Consider the following 17519-nt stretch of genomic DNA (forward strand, 5'->3'; position numbering starts at 1 on the left):
ACCTTAGCAGGGATGACTGTGGAGGAACAATGGCGGATATTTCTTTGTATAATGCAGAAGATGCAGGATCAGTTCATTCCAAAAAGGAAGAAAGATCCCAGGAGGAGGCATGGGTGGCTGTGGCTGACTAGGGAAGTTAAGAAACATATAAAGTTAAAAGAGAAAAAGTATAACATAGCAAAGATAAGTGGGAAAACTGAGGACTGGGAAGCTTTAAAAGAACAACAGAGGATTACTAAGAAGGAAATATGCAGAGGAAAAATGAGGTACAAAGGTAAACTGTCCAAAAATATAAAGGAGGATAGTAAAAGCTTTTTTAGGTATGTGCAAGGCAAAAAAATGGTTAGGACTAAAATTGGGCCCTTGAAGACAGAAACAGGGGAATATATTACGGGGAACAAAGAAATGGCAGAAGAATTGAATTGGTACTTCAGATCTGTGTTCACTGGGGAAGACACAAGCAATCTCCGAGGTAACAGTGGCTGAAGGACCTGAACTTAAGGGAATTTATATTTGCCAGGAATTGGTGTTGGAGAGACTGTGAGGTCTGAAGGTTGATAAGTCCCCGGGGCCTGATGGTCTACATCCCAGGGTACTGAAGGAGGTGGCTCGGGAAATCGTGGATGTGTTGGTGATTATTTTCCAGAGTTCGATAGATTCTGGGTCGGTTCCTGAGGATTGGAGGGTGGCTAATGTGATACCACTTTTTAAGAAAGGTGGGAGAGAGAAAGCAGGAAATTCTAGACCAGTTAGTCTGACCTCAGTGGTGGGAAAGATGCTGGAGTCTATTATAAAGGATGAAATTATGACACATCTGGATAGTAGTAACAGGATAGGTCAGTGTCAGCATGGATTTATGAAGGGGAAATCATGCTTGACTAATCTTCTGGAATTTTTTGAGGATGTAACTCTGAAGATGGACGAGGGAGATCCAGTAGTGTACCTGGACTTTCAGAAAGCTTTTGATCGAGTCCCACACAGGAGGTTAGTGAGTAAAATTAGGGCGCACGGTATTGGGGGCAAAGTACTAACTTGGATTGAAAGTTGGTTGGCTGATAGGAAACAAAGGGTGGTGATCAACGGCTCCATTTTGGAATGGCAGGCAGTGACCAGTGGGGTACTGCAGGGATCCGTGCTGGGACCGCAGCTTTTTACAATATATGTAAATGATATAGAAGATGGTATCAGCAATAACATTAGCAAATTTGCTGATGATACAAAGCTGGGTGACAGGGTGAAATGTGAGGAGGATGTTAGGAGATTACAGGGTCACCTGGACAAGTTAGGTGAGTGGGCAGATGCATGGCAGATGCAGTTTAATGTGGATAAATGTCTGGTTATCCACTTTGGTGGCAAGAACAGGAAGGCAGATTACTACCTAAATGGAATCAATTTAGGTAAAGGGGCAGTACACAGAGATCTGGGTGTTCTTGTCCACCAGTCAATGAAGGCAAGCATGCAGGTACAGCAGGTAGTGAAGAAGGCTAATAGCATGCTGGCCTTCATAACAAGAGGAATTGAGTATAGAAGCAAAGAGGTTCTTCTGCAGCTGTACAGGGCCCTGGTGAGACCACACCTGGAGTACTGTGTGCAGTTCTGGTCTCCAAATTTGAGGAAAGACATTCTGGCTATTGAGGGAGTGCAGTGTAGGTTCACGAGGTCAATTCCTGGAATGGCGGGATGACCTTACGCTGAAAGACTGAAGCGGCTGGGCTTGTATATCCTTGAGTTTAGAAGACTGAGAGGGGATCTGATTGAGACATATAAGATTATTAAAGGATTGGACACTCTGGAGGCAGGAAACATGTTTCCGCTGATGGGTGAGTGCCGAACCAGAGGACACAGTTTCCAAATACGGGGTAGACCATTTAGGACAGAGATGAGAAACATCTTCACCCAGAGAGTGGTGGCTGTGTGGAATGGTCTGCCCCAGAGGGCAGTGGAGGCCCAGTCTCTGGATTCATTTAAGAAAGAGTTGGATAGAGCTCTCAAGGATTGTGGAATCAAGGGTTACGGAGATAAAGCAGGAAGAGGATACTAATTAGGAATGATCAACCATGATTCTATTGAATGGCGGTGCAGGCTCGAAGGGCTGAAAGGCCTACTCCTGCACCTATTGTCCCCTGCAACCGCAAGAAATGCAAAACTTGCGCCCATACCTCCCCCCTTGCTTCCCTCCAAGGCCCCAAGGAATCCTTCCATATCCACCACAAATTCACCTGCACCTCCACACACATCAATTACTGCATCCGCTGCACCCAATGTGGCCTCCTCTATATTGGGGAGACAGGCCGCCTACGTGCAGAACGTTTCAGAGAACACCTCTGGGACACCCGGACCAACCAACCCAACCACCCCGTGGCTCAACATTTCAACTCTCCCTCCCACTCCGCCAAGGACATGCAGGTCCTTGGACTCCTCAATCGCCAGACCATAGCAACACGATGGATGGAGGAAGAGCGCTTCATCTTCTGCCTACGAACCCTCCAACCACATGGGATGAACTCAGATTTCTCCAGTTTCCTCATTTCCCCTTCCCCCATCTTGTCTCCGTCCCAACCCTCGAACTCAGCACCACCTTCCTGACCTCTCCGCCCCCACCCTCACTCCGGCCTATCACCCTCCCCTTAACCTCCTTCCACCTATCGCATTTCCAACGCCCCTCCCCCAAGTCCCTCCTCCCTACCTTTTACCTTAGCCTGCTTGGCACACTCATTCCTGAGGAAGGGCTCATGCCCGAAACGTCGATTCTCCTGCTCCTTGGATGCTGCCTGACCTGCTGCGCTTTTCCAGCAACACATTTTCAGCTCTGATCTCCAGCATCTGCAGTCCTCACTTTCTCCTCATGACCTGAATAGGCCAGTGCCCCACTGCACCTCAAGATTGTGTCTCTCACTATTTCTCTCGCCCACTCCCCTCAACCTGGACTCTTGCCTGTCAGTACCATGTAACGGCAGCCTGTCCTCCTTCCCCTGTGAGCTTTCTTTGATCACCTTTGGTCACACTGCTTGCCAGCAACTGCAGATGAAGACCTCATAATATTTCATACCTCAAAGTAACATCTAACTGCCAATGATTTTGTTATACTCATTACCTTGTAGTAATGTTGAACAGCCTCTGAATAATGATACACTGGTTAAGACTGCTTGTTGCACATGTAAAATTAATATTTGTGGACTGACCAAAGCATTTGCTAATTTTTTGTAATACACCTGCAAACTGAAGTTCTAAGTTCCCTTAATCCTGAGTTTCCTCAGGAATGTGGAAAGTTACCTCTACTTCTTGTGGAGACTGGTGCATTTTAAAACATTAGACCTGAGACCTCTGGATCACGACTTGCTAATTTAACTTAGTCATAGAGATGTACAGCATGGAAACAGACCCTTCGGTCCAACCTGTCCATGCCAACCAGATATCCCAACCCAATCTAGTCCCACCTGCCAGCACCCGGCCCACATCCCTCCAAACCCTTCCTATTCATATACCCATCCAAATGCCTCTTAAATGTTGCAATTGTACCAGCCTCCACCACATCCTCTGGCAGCTCATTCCATACACGTACCACCCTCTGTGTGAAAAAGTTGCCCCTTAGGTCTCTTTTATATCTTTCTCCTCTCACCCTAAACCTATGCCCTCTAGTTCTGGACTCCCTGATGCCAATGAAAAGACTTTGTCTATTTATCCTATCCATGCCCCTCATAATTTTGTAAACCTCTATAAGGTCACCCCTCAGCCTCCAACGCTCCAGGGAAAACAGCCCCAGACTGTTCAGCCTCTCCCTGTAGCTCAGATCCTCCAACCCTGGGAACATCTTTGGAAATCTTTTCTGAAACCTTTCAGGTTTCACAACATCTTTCCGATAGGAAGGAGACCAGAATTGCACGCAATATTCCAACAGTGGCCTAACCAATGTCCTGTACAGCCACAACATAACCTACCAACTCCTGTACTCAATACTCTGACCAATAAAGGAAAGCATACCACACGCCTTCTTCACTATCCTATCTACCTGCGACTCCACTTTCAAGGAGCTATGAACCTGCACTCCAAGGTCTCTTTGTTCAGCAACACTTTCTAGGACCTAACCATTAAGTGTATAAGTCCTGCTAAGATTTGCTGTCCCAAAATGCAGCACCTCGCATTTATCTGAATTCAACTCCATCTGCCACTTCTCAGCCCAATGGCCCATCTGGTCCAGATCCTGTTGTATTCCGAGGTAACTCTCTTCACTGTCCACTGCACCACCAAGTTTGGTGTCATGGGCAAACTTACTAACTGTACCTCTTATGCTCACATCCAAATCATTTATGTAAATGACAAAAAGTAGAGGGCCCAGCACCGATCCTTGTGGCACTCCACTGGTTATAGACCTCCAGTCTGAAAACCAACCCTCCACCACCACCCTCTGTCTTCTACTTTTGAGCCAGTTCTGTATCCAAATGGCTAGTTCTCCCTGTATTCCTTGAGATCTAATCTTGCTAATCAGTCTCCCATGGGGAATCTTGTCAAACACCTTACTGAAGTCCGTATAGATCACATTTACTGCTCTGCCCTCTTCAATCCTCTTTTGTTACTACTTCAAAAAACTCAATCAAGTTTGTGAGACGTGAGACATGATTTCCCACGCACAAAGCCATGTTGACTATCCCTAATCAGTCCTTGCCTTTCCAAATACATGTACATCCTGTCTCTCAGGGTTCCCTCCAACAACTTGCCCACCACCAAGGTCAGGCTCACTAGACTACAGTTCCCTGGCTTGTCTTTACCGCCCTTCTTCAACAGTGGCACCACGTTTGCCAACCTCCAGTCTTCCGGCACCTTACCTGTGACTATCGATGATACAAATATCTCAGCAAGAGGCCCAGTAATCACTTCTCTAGCTTCCCACAGAGTTCTCGGGTACACCTGGTCAGGTCCTGAGGATTTATCCACCTTTACCCGTTTCAAGACATCCAGCACTTCCTCCTCTGTAATATGGACATTTTGCAAGATGTCACCCTCTATTTCCCTACAGTCTATATCTTCCATATCCTTTTCCACAGTAAATGCTGATGCAAAATATTCATTTAGTATCTCCCCCATTTTCTGCGGCTCCACACAAAGGCCGCTTTGCTGATCTTTGAGGGGTCCTATTCTCTCCCTAGTTGCCCTTTTGTTCTTAATATATTTTGTAAAAACCCTTTGGATTCTCCTTAATTCTGTTTGCCAAAGCTATCTCATGTCCCCGTTTTGCCCTCCTGATTTCCCTCTTCAGTATACTCCTACTTTCTTTACACTCTTCTAAGGATTCACTCAATCTATCCTGTCAGTACCTGACATATGCTTCCTTCTTTTTCTTAACCAAACCCTTCATTTTTTTAGGCAGTTCTGGAACATTTGAGGAACCCAGAGTGTGGGGTAAGTACTTTCCTGAAGAAGGGCTCATGCCCGAAACGTTGATTCTCCTGCTCCTGACCTGCTGCTTCTTTCCAGCAACTCATTTTCAGCCTTAATGTCTTTCGTCATCCAGCATTCCCTACACCTACCAGCCTTCCCTTTCACCCTGACAGGAATATACTTTCTCTGGATTCTTGTTATCTCATTTCTGAAGGCTTTCCCATTTTCCAGCCATCCCTTTACCTGCGAACATCTGCCTCCAATCAGCTTTCAAAAGTTCTTGCCTTATACCATCAAAATTGGCCTTTCTCCAATTTAGAACTTCAACTTTTAGATCTGATCTATCCTTTTCCATCATTATTTCAAATCTAATAGAGTTATGGTCGCTGGCCCCAAAGTGCTCCCCCACTGACACCTGAGTCACCTGCCCTGCCTTATTTCCCAAGAGTAGGTCAAGTTTTGCACCTACTCTAGTAGGTATATCCACATATTGAATCAGAAAATTGTCTTGTACACACTGAACAAATTCCTCTCCATCTAAACCTTTAACACTATGGCAGTCCCAGTCGATGTTTGGAAAGTTAAAATCTCCTACCATAACTACCCTATTATTCTTACAGATAGCTGAGATCTCCTTACAAGTTTGTTTCTCAATTTCCCTCTGACTATTGGAGGGTTTATACTACAATCCCAATAAGGTGATCATCCCTTTCTTATTTCTCAGTTCCACCCAAATAACTTCCCTGGATGTATTTCCAGGAATATCCTCCCTCAGCACAGCTGTAATGCTATCCCTTATCAAAAATGCCATGCCCCCCCCCCTCCTCTCTTGCCTCCCATCCTATCCTTCCTGTAGCATTTGTATCCTGGAACATTAAGCTGCCAGTCCTGTCCATCCCAGGGCTATGTTTCCGTAACTGCTGTGATATCCCAGTGCCATGTTCCTAACCATGCCCTGAGTACTCTCTTGTGTATTCTCTTTAGCTTTGGTGATATTGCGCAATGGACCTTAGCCTTTTGCTTTGGATTCTAAGTTGCAAGAGAGGGATGACCTTCTGCGCTGGTTTACACGTCCAGGGCAGTAATTGGATTTTGTGAAGTCTTTTAAACAGGAGCAGAGACTCCTAGTTAGCCCAGATTAGGATGATTTTTAATTGCTGCATGATCTGCATCTTGAAGTTGAATATAGATATGTGAAATAACTGTATAGAGGCTGGTATCCCATCAGCAAGTCACACTTTATTAACGAAGACTGTCCATGGGCTGTGACCAACGAGGCTCTTTACTGAGACCACCTTCTGCACCTTCTGTTTATATCTGTCAGCCAGGACTCCCTGATTGGAGTTGTTAATCTGGGCCAATCAAGGATCTTGCCATCAGATCCAACTGGCCTTTGTTCCGACCACTACAAATGCCTGTTAGCAACAGGAATTGTAATGTGGATAGATAATGGAGTTCACCACCGAATGGTTAGTGAGAGCTAAATGCCAAAAGTTTGGTTTGGGTTGCAGCAATATCATGGCATCTATTCATACACTTCCAGCAACAGGAGCATCGATTTTACCATTTATTTTCAAAAGGCAAGTTTTTTTTTAACATTCAAATAGTCAAAAGTCCTTCTTCAGGCTTGATTTTTGTATCATAACTTAATAACAATACATCGGTTTTCAGTGCAAGGCAGACGATATGTTTGAAAACTCTTATAATATTGTTTGTATTATGTTCTCAACTGAAAGATAAAATACCCTGAAACTATATGCATCACGGTAGGTACAGATTTATGAGTCAAAAGGAAAATACTTCAAGTTGGCTACGAGACTTCGAGGAATGTTCTCTTTTTTTTTGTTAGTGTGATCTGAGCATCATTATCAGCACCAGCATTTGTTACATGCCCTTGAGAAGGTGATGGTGAGTGACTCCTAACCTCCTTGTCGTCCATGAGGTTTGGATAATACTGTCAGGAAGGAAGTTCCAGATTTATGGCCATGTGAAAATATGTAAGGGGTGCGAGAATTCCAAATCAGATGGTGTGGGGCTTGGAAAATTAGTGTAAGCTTCTTGAATGTTGTTATGATTTAAGAGGAGCTGGTGTTGGGCTGGGGTGGACAAAGATAAAACACTCACACAACACCAGGTTATAGTCCAACAGGTTTATTTCAAAGCACTAGCTTTCAGAGCACTGCTCCTTCATGTGGAGTATAGTATTGAAGACACAGAATTTATAGCAAAACATTAGTGTCATACATTGAACACACCTGGATTGTTAAATCTCTCATCTTTTAGAATGCTGGCTTTGGTTCATTTAATATCTAAACTCCAGAGCTACTTTTAAGTCACCTTTTCGTGATAACTCAAGGCTTTTATAACAAAAGGTAACATCTCAGCTCAGATAATGCATTAAAGGTGTAATCTTTTGCGATAAATTCTGTGTCTTATGATCTTATACTCCACAAACCACCTGATGAAGCAGCAGCACTCCAAAAGCCAGTGCTTCCAGGTAAACCTGTTGGACTATAGCCTGGTGTTGTGTGATTTTTAACTATGAATGTTGCTGGAGCTACACCAGTCCAGGCAAGTGGGAAGTATTCCATCACACCCCTGACTTGTGACTTGTAGATGATGGATAGGCTTTGGGGAGCCAGGAGGATGGATTATTTATTGCAGGATTCCCAGCCACTGGCCTGTTTCTGTAACTTCGGTATTTAGAAGGCAAGTTCAGACAGGCTTCTGTTCACTGGCAACCCCAGAACCTTGATGAAGTCAACAAGGAAAATGGTGCTGAATTGAGATTGCCCATGTCCTTTGCAATTAGCACCCTCCAGCTGTGAAAAGTGACTACTGTTGATTTTTACAAAGACTGATTTGTTGAAAAATGAAATAACTCAATTTTTATCATGTGTATCCACAGTCTTCGATTTTGTGAACTGTGCAGCTGTTTTCTTTGAATGATTCTTTTATGTTTAGCTGTTCATAGTGATCAGTTGGCAGCACCTTTTGAACCTAGAAGATTTATAGGTTCAAATCCAACTTCAGCTTATGACATACTTGATGAATGAAGATAATTAGTCTCAAGGCCGACGTTAGTGAATTGCTGTTTTGAAACTACTGTGCTTCACATGTTCCTCCATCTCACCACTCTCCATTATTTTCTATGTTGTACTAAAGGTGATCATAATTAACTGAAGGCTGCTCTTGTAATTACTTTTCAGAGGAGGAGAAGGTTGCTTTTGTTAATTGGATTAACAAAGCATTAGAAGGTGATCCAGATTGTAGACACTTGATTCCTATGGATGCCAGTAGTGACCGTCTGTTTAGTGCAGTTGGTGATGGAATTCTTCTCTGGTAAATTATTTTCTTTACATTTTTATTATGATAAAATTAAGGTGTCACAAATTGAACCTTGAGATGCTGGTAACGTTTTGTTTTTTCTTTAAATTAGTCTTTGCCCAAGGAACCAAGCAGGTGACATGCTCCTTGCTGTCTGTCTGTGCTGTTCTGTAACTCACTGCTCAAAGACTGAGACAGGTTTTGATTGATATATCCTGCAGGAAGGTGCTCCATTAATCCCACACGAGTCCATGAAATTTAATCCTATGTCTCCAATGTTTCAGGTGGAAGTACACACACTCTGTTGCGTCAGACTGATGCTGCCTACCATATTGCTAAAGACTGTCCATTTATAATTTTTGCATTTGCAAGTTAGGGGTGTAATATCTGTATGAATCATCTGCTACAAAATTGACATACACTGAGGGAGCTAGTTCTGATATATTTGCGGATTTGACTTTATCCAAACAGGCAAGATTCTAAAATGAACTTAACAGAATGTGTGGAAGACTCCTTCCGTTTACATTGAAAGAGAATGCTGGGAATTTCTCCCCCCTCCCCAGCAGTCACTGCTTTCCTGTGTAGTACCACACCCCCAGACACCAGCATCACGTCCTCACTTCAGTTACTGCCACCTCCAGAGCTGACCCAGCTGCCTGTTTCCTAATCGGATTTGCCATTTTCCTGACCACCATAAAACAATAAGACATAGGAACTGAATTGGAGCAATCCGCTCATTGGGTCTGCTCCACCAGTCGATTATGGCTGATGTGTTTCTCAACCCCATGATCCTGCCTTCTCCTCCCTGTAACCCTTGATCCCCTTATTGATCAAGAACCTATTTGCCTCAGTCTTAAATATATCCAGTGATTTGTGAATGAGTTCCACAGAGTCACCACCCTCTGGCTGAAGAAATTCATCCTCCGCTTAGTCCTAAAGGGTCATCCTTTCACTCTGAGGCTGTGCTCTCAGGCTCCTAGTCTCCCTTGAGATGACATAAAATGTTTTCTTCAGCAGCAAGGTAAAATATGTAGGTTATTTGTGCAATGGGTCATTTTTATCACAGCAAATTTTAACCTACTGATGAACTGTCTTGTGTGATATTTTTCATGTTCCTCAGCTCTTTCCTGGCCAAAATTGACACCCAATAGAAGACTCTTCACAGGGTTAACTGTGACTCCAAGATTTCTCAATAGCTGCCAGAATAACTTTGGAGAACTGCTCTTTCTTTCTATCCACTACCCTTCAAGTCACACCACCCACTTTTCTCTCCACTGATCAGGCTGACATTAACGGGTTCACTTTGTCATGGTGGGTTGGTAGTGTTGGGCCATGTCAATGTTTAATTGTTATGATTTATTGACATACTATGTTCCTGGAAACACATCTTCAAATTGGGGCAGTGTTACACAATTACTAAACATAAAACGTTTCTCCAAATTGGTTTATGATTTAACCTGTTCACACCAAAAAGTACTTTCTTTTTCCTATCCAGCAAAATGATAAACTTATCCCAGCCGGACACAATTGATGACCGTGTGATCAACAAGAAAAAATTAACTCCATTCACTATTTCTGTAAGTACTATCTCACCAGCAGCCATTGTTTAATCAAACCTTTTTAAGGCATTTGAAATATTGACATTTTGTTTATTTCAGCTACAGATGCCTACCGATACCTATTTTTGAAGATGTAGTAATTTATTTTGCTATCTGGCATCTGTGGGACCAGGAGTTTACCTGTTGATCAATTATTCCAGATAATCGAGAGGTTCACATAATCAATGTAAAAATACACACTAAGTAATAAAAACATAATGTGGAGGTATACACATCACTGATATACTTTATTTACAGCATAAATCACTTAAATAATGATGCAACTTTGTCTTAAATAAAACGTATTGGCAGAGAGTCTTCTCACCTGCATCCTCAACTGACCACTTAGACGGTGTGACAATACAGTCAAAGCTTTGCAGTACTTGAGGTATATCATTTTTGTCGGTTTGTCAAGAGTGCTGGTTCATGGGTTACCAGGTATAACAAAATTTGCTGTACTGTTAAAGTTTTTAATATCAATAGCCTCACAGCGTCAGGGACCCAGGTTCGATTCTAGCCTTGAGCAACTGTCTGTGTGGAATTTGCACATTCTCCCCGTGTCTGCGTGGGTTTCCTCCGGGTGCTCCAGTTTCCTCCCACAATCCAAAATTGTGCAGGTCAGGTGAATTGGCCATGCTAAATTCCCCATAGTGTTAGGTACATTAGTCAGGGGTGAATGGAGGGGAATGGGGGAGGGTGGGTGTGGCCTTGTTGGGCCGAATGGCTTGTTTCCATACTGTAGGGAATCTAATCTAATCTAAACATATGGATAATAAATATAGAGGGATATCTTTCATGTTTAGTTGACTGCCATGGTTAATAAATTTTATTTATAGTTCTCCATGATTAGTGTAGAACTGACAGTATTTCTCGAAATTTTGTTTTGTTTTTCACACCTGTAAGCTACCGATTTTTAAAAGGAGTGTTTTGTGTATGCATCATTATTGTTTTGGAAACAGTGTGTTTGTTTGAATATATCACAGCACTAATTCATTCTCTCGCAGGAGAACCTGAACCTTGCCCTGAATTCTGCTTCTGCCATTGGCTGTACTGTGGTGAACATTGGTGCACAAGATCTGAAGGAAGGGAGACATCACCTTGTGCTCGGCCTCCTCTGGCAGATCATAAAAATTGGCCTCTTTGCTGATATTCAGATTACCAGGAATGAAGGTAAACAAGAAATATAGGTGGCTTCTGCAATTTGATCTGGCAGAATCCAATGTCTTCAAAAGCAAATGCATACCCATTTAAGGGGATAACAGATGGTATTTGGATTGAATCCAGAAGTACCTTGTTCATTTCCAGGAATTTATTTCTGTGTGACAAAGACTATGATGATGTCATCATGACCAGAGAGGAGTTGTTCATGTGTGTGCATTTCGTTATGATAAATGTGGGTGGCACAGTGGTTAGCACTGCTGCCTCACAGTGCCAGAGACCCGGGTTCAATTCCTGCCTCAGGTGACAGACTGTGTGGAGTTTGCACATTCTCCCCGTGTCTGCGTGGGTTTCCTCCGGGTGCTCCGGTTTCCTCCTACAGTCCAAAGATGAATTGGCCATGCTAAATTGCCCATAGTGTTAGGTAAGGGGTAAATGTAGGGGAATGGGTCTGGGTGGGTGCACTTCAGCGGGGCGGTGTAGACTTGTTGGGCCGAAGGGTTTGTTTCCACACTAAGTGATCTAAAATACTTTTCAGCAGTTCCTCGGGTGTGGTGATGTCCCTTTACCAAGTCTGTCTCTAAGGTAATGTCTTTGAGGTGCTGAGCAATGATGAAGCTCACAAAGCCGCGTGTAATTTTGAAGGCTGCTTGGCAACCAGAGTAATAAATATTACCCTCCGCTTTTGAAGCTAAGTTACATCAAAGCAGTTGCCCTTATGGTTTCTAGCTTGTGATGGCCTTTTCTGTATGAAAATTGTATTTGTCAATCTGAGGAATTGTCAGATGCTGATACTGTTTATTCTTTGATTTCAGCACTTATTACTCTGCTCAAGGAAGGTGAGGAGCTGGAGGAGCTCCTGAAACTTTCACCTGAAGATCTGCTTTTACGTTGGGTCAATTACCATCTTGAAAACGCAGGGTATCATAAAATCAGCAACTTCAGTCAAGATATTAAGGTACTAGTGTTTTGACAAAAAGTTTCCACATTCAGACTCTATGGCCATTTTCACATTTAATTGTCAGATATCTTGAGGCTAATTTTGTCTCTGCTCTTAGATAGGCTTGGTAGAATTGTTGACCTTTTTTTAATATAGGGTCAAGGAGCTCATTACAAAAAGGATGATTTGGATTTAACACTCAGAATTTCTGAGGGAAAATTTTGTTCCAAGTTCTGACAATATCACGCTCCATTCCAAACCTTGCAATATGACTTTCCTTTTCCTAATCTGAGGGTTTCCCACTGCTGTAGGAAACCAGGCTCTTCACCTGGTTCAGTTCTGTTGCCTTCATTTCCACTCTCGCCCTTTTCCCTCCCTCTTAAAACCATAATAGGAATCCTTTTGCTGTCATTGTCCATTCTACAAAGGTCCGGTTCAGTGGATCATTCCACCATTGGGCGACTTTGTGTGGAGTTTGTATATTTTCCCTGTGTCTGCGGGAGTTTCCTCCGAGTTCTCTGGTTTCCCCCTGCAGTCCAGAGATGTACAGGTCTGTGGATTGGCCATGGGAAACTGCCCATGGTGTCCAAGGATGTGCAGGTGAGGTGACTGAGCCATGGAAGTGCAGGGTCACTGGGACAAGGTAGGGGAATGGTTCTGAGTGGGATGGTCTCTGGAGGGTTGGTGTGGACCCAAAGGACCGAATGACCTGTTTCCACACTGAAGGGATTCTAGGATTCTGACTCACACACCAACAACGAACTACTCCGACATTGCAGAGTTCACAGTAATACAGAATGCCGGTTTATAAGGTGCTGGTTAAAAGAGTTTTTATATATACTGTGAATGCTGGGAATCTGATGCATATAGAGAATGCTGGAGAGGCTTTCTAGGTCTGGCAGCACCTATGATGAGAGAAACTGGTTTAAGGTCGAGTCCAGTATCAGACTTCAAGTATTAATTCTGTTTCTGCTGAGTTTCTCCAGCATTCTCTGCACTGGCCACCTCACACTGCCTGCACTGACTAACATCTGCCACTAGATGGTGACTTGTCAATCTAAAAATGCAAGTTCTCTCTCCAAAATACACCATTGCAGAAGAGGTATATAGTCATGTATTTCTTTTATAGTTAGTAATATATTTTGTTTTGCAAGCTGTTTCAGCTGGGAATACACTGTGCTGAACATGTATGGTACAGTACTTTAGGTTGAACTTGATTTTTCTACCAGACAATAAATGTTCAACGGAACATCACTCTGGCGTTCACATGAATTCCTGTGACAACCTCTAATTTACTGAGTCATTTTATTTAGAGCCACTATTTTCAGGCACGTAACATTTGAGTACCTATGCCTTTAGTCCTTTCAGAATATCCAACGTGCTTTGCAAGTGAATCAGTGTTTTGCTACTTTCTACAGAATCTGCTGTAATCACTGCTAACAGTGTGTGTTCCTGTGCACTGGGGAGTCCACCTACAGATTGCACGATTGCTTTGTAGAACACCTCAGTTTTGAGTATGCAGCACAGCAGTATGTTGAATACAAGCACATTATTGAAGTGAAGCTTGAGATGTCTGTCTACAGGGAGAGTGCCACATAGTAGAAGTCACATGACTACAGCAAGCTAGAATGGGCATTTGTACATGATTATGAATGTCCGTGTTTATAAAAAATAAGAAAAGCGGGCTGCATTAAGACGCATGTTTTTGCTCACCCATGTTACAATCTCCATAGCTTTCTGTACTTACACCTTTTGTCGGTTTGCATTTTCCATCAGTCTCTGCATTTCCCTAAGACACGCATTCCTTAAATCACGATGGTCTCTTTATTTTCCATGTTGTTATCATTGGCTGTTCATTAGCCAAGGTGAGTCATTCCTGTGTTGCTTGTTGATGCTGTGGTGGCTGTCGCTGGTTTGCTGTGGATCTCTAGATCTGATGGTTGTTGTGTTCTCTGTCTAAATGGTGCACTCATATCTTCCTGATCAGATGCAAGCAGTTGAGGAACAGCTACTGTTGTTGGGGACATGTACCTGAGGTTATGACAGCTGAGCTGTCACTTCCACTGCATCTGGTTCAAGTGACAACTGTTCCACGTTGGTCCCAAGTTGCCTCTTGGGCTGGCTTTTGTTAAGATTGTTGAATGTTTGTACCCTGAATGGCTCTCCAAGACCCAACCCTGACAGTGTTTTGGCCATCTTGTTAAAATGAAAGTTGAGCTTTCTGCCATTCACTTTGATTCTTTTTCACTTACATATTACTATTTCTGGCCTCCACAGCCTTTTCTGTTCTTGGAAGAGCAGTTTGCGTGCAGCATCACATTAGACTTTGTACTTTCCACATCTTCAATAGCTGCATTACTCCTCCCTGAGGATTGCCCTGTATACATCTTGATCACGACCTCTCATGATTTTTACTGCCCCTTTGGCCTTTCTGTTTGACAGGTCACGGTCTGGAAGTGGTGTGATGTTGAATTGCCCAATTTTTCCCAAAGCAACCAAATACTTCACTCGTGAATTGAAGGCCAGTGTTACTCAAGACAATGTCAGGAATACTGTAACAGCTGAACTGTTCAGCATTTGACAATCACAGCAGCAGTCATTGATGTCAACTGGTCCACCTCCCAACAGTCAGTATAGTAGTTACCCGTGAGAAGGTAGTCAGTTCCTGCAAGTGTGAAGTGGTCTACTCCCAGCTTTCATGGTTGGCCTGGGATATCATGTAGGCAGAAGTGAGTACTGCAGATGCTGGAGATTAGAGTCAAGATTAGAGTGGTGCTGGAATTCTTGATGAAGGGCTTTTGCCCGAAACGTCAATTTTCCTGCTCCTCAGATGCTGCCTAATCTGCTGTATTTTTCCAGCACCACTCTAATCTTGACTGAGATATCATGTGTCATCTGTGGCCCTTTAGCCTGCGTGGCACTGGCATATGTGCTCCCTGCTTTTTGTTGCTCATATTTGGCCAGTGGAGCACACTTCTTGCTTTCCTCAGACTTGGTTCAATTTCTTGGTAGTTTGCATGGACACACTTAGGGAATATTGACACTCTATTTCTTTCCTTTCTGCAATCTTGGGTTGGCAATTCATCTCTGCATGCTCAACATCACTTAAGGCAGCAGGTGTGTTCTTGCTGCTCTTGTGAATTGTTGCAACAGTTGGAGGTTTGCATCTTGTTGGATAGTTTGCTTGATTCGAAGAAGACACTTGTTTGTTGTATTCAGTTGCTCTGCTGGGTTGATGACTTCCAGAACATGTGCTGCTGTTTCACATTGAAAATCTGGAAGATCCTGTACTCTGTTGAAGAACCCTCCACTTCCTTAGAGTGTGTGACTGCAACGTCCCTCTGCTATCCTTGCCTGTATGTCACATCCAGATGACATCACTAACCAGAGTAACTTTCTTGACAGGAAGTTTTGCAGCATGGGGAGAAAGCTTGGAAGTGACTAGTGGTCAGACTTGACTATAACTTTGTCTGTAACTTGCAAAGCATTGAAAGTGTTCGTAAGGAAATATTATGGCTAGGTACACTTACACTTTCTCAGTCTAGTTGTACTGTCTTTGTGTTAGTGCGCTGGATGCAAATACAACTGATTTGTCTTTGCTCCAAGCCCTGTCTCTATAGCATCACACTGCAGGGTGACTTATTTACTTAGTGTTTCAGCACTAGCTGCTTGATTTTAGTGAATGTTGCTTTGTGTCCTGTCCCCCCCGATTCCACTGCACATCTTTGGCGGTGAGTTGGTGTAATGGTCGACATCCTAGCAACAAATTGGGCCAGAATTTTATCAAATAACTGACAAATCCAACAAATTGTTGCAGTCTTTCACCTCTGTAGGTTGTTGCATTGCTGTCCTAGCTGTCACCTTTTCAGGATCTGGGTGAAGACCCTCTGCAGTCAGTACATGGCCCATGTCCTTGACTTCAGGCATCTTTAATTATAATTTTTCTTGTTCATCTTTAGGTGAAGCAGTCATGCTAGATTTTGATTGTGGACAGCAATGGCTTAGAATCATTCATTCCCTAAATGTAGGAAGAGACCACTCAGCCCACTGAAACTGCACCAACCCTCTAGAAACCTCCAACCCAGATCCAGTTTTTGGATCATATGTTGAGCCACTTCGCACAGATCTGTGGAGGTCCCATGATGCACCATCTGGCATGTTATGTTGACTTGATTTCTTCTTCTGCTCGTCCACATTCTCACGATCACAAACCATGTCTCACCTATTGACCTGACTCAACTGAATTGTTATTTAGTGTATAGTGATTGGTTGGAGTCTTCAGCCGCTATCTCTCCCACTGATCAACTGTAGCTGCTGATTGTGTTTCTTTTTACACATACATTTGTGAATACAACAATTCAACTTCTTGCAGCGAGAACGCTGGTTACCCCGTGCTGGACATGCCTTCTTTTACATCCTGTACATTGTGCTGTGCTGTGCTGTGCCGTGTGGCCGGAGGACCTGTCCATATCATGCAAGACCAGGTCTGTTCTGCTAAATGTGCTGTAGTTGTTGATTCATAAAACCTTTGCACTTTTACACAGGTCAGTTGCTCTTTTGGGTGTAAGTTTGTCGTCTTCCCATAGGTATGCTTTTACTTTTGTATCCCTCATACTTAATACAGTCCTGTTTCTAATGGGATCATTCTTTAATTGTATAAATACATGGGATTTTACAAGCTGAGCTAATGTTACATATTAATCAATGGCTTTAAGAGGTTATTCTGTCTTTTGTTTTGAGAAGTTTTAAGGCAAAGGTACCAAGCAGTCTATCAGAGCCACTAGAGTAAACAATTTGCGAGGCCATGGGTTTTTTTTTAAATGGAACTATAGAAGCAGCCTGAATGAGTGTGGTGAAACTCTCCTAGAACCAGGATATTTGGTTTTTAGTTTACAGCATTTGCTATTGGGGCCTTGAAGTGGAAGCTATTTTTACTATTTCTCATTTACAGCCAAAAGCTGGGGGTTCTCTTCTTGCTACAGAGACTTTTTTTTTTTGAATTTGCCTTTGTGACAAGGGATAATTACTGTGTTGGAACAGTTAGTTAGTAATAATTACAGTATCTATTACTCTGTGAGGTTTTCCAATACACTTAAGTTATTCCAATTCCTTCCTCTTTT

At 43.1% G+C, this 17519-nt stretch overlaps 1 protein-coding gene across 3 annotated transcripts in view; it reads left to right on the plus strand.

Moving 5' to 3' along the window:
* Positions 1-17519, plus strand: part of LOC140478691 (plastin-1-like) — a 179825-nt gene that overhangs the window by 121255 nt on the left and 41051 nt on the right. For all 3 annotated transcript variants that reach the window (XM_072571986.1, XM_072571985.1, XM_072571984.1), the window contains exons 5-8: positions 8586-8718; positions 10199-10280; positions 11306-11471; positions 12275-12417. In XM_072571986.1, coding sequence (XP_072428087.1) covers positions 8586-8718; positions 10199-10280; positions 11306-11471; positions 12275-12417 — 524 coding nt within the window. The remainder of the gene's footprint in view (positions 1-8585; positions 8719-10198; positions 10281-11305; positions 11472-12274; positions 12418-17519) is intronic.

The sequence above is a fragment of the Chiloscyllium punctatum genome, chromosome 6 (genome assembly GCF_047496795.1).
Source record: "Chiloscyllium punctatum isolate Juve2018m chromosome 6, sChiPun1.3, whole genome shotgun sequence".
NCBI classification, from domain to species: domain Eukaryota; kingdom Metazoa; phylum Chordata; class Chondrichthyes; order Orectolobiformes; family Hemiscylliidae; genus Chiloscyllium; species Chiloscyllium punctatum.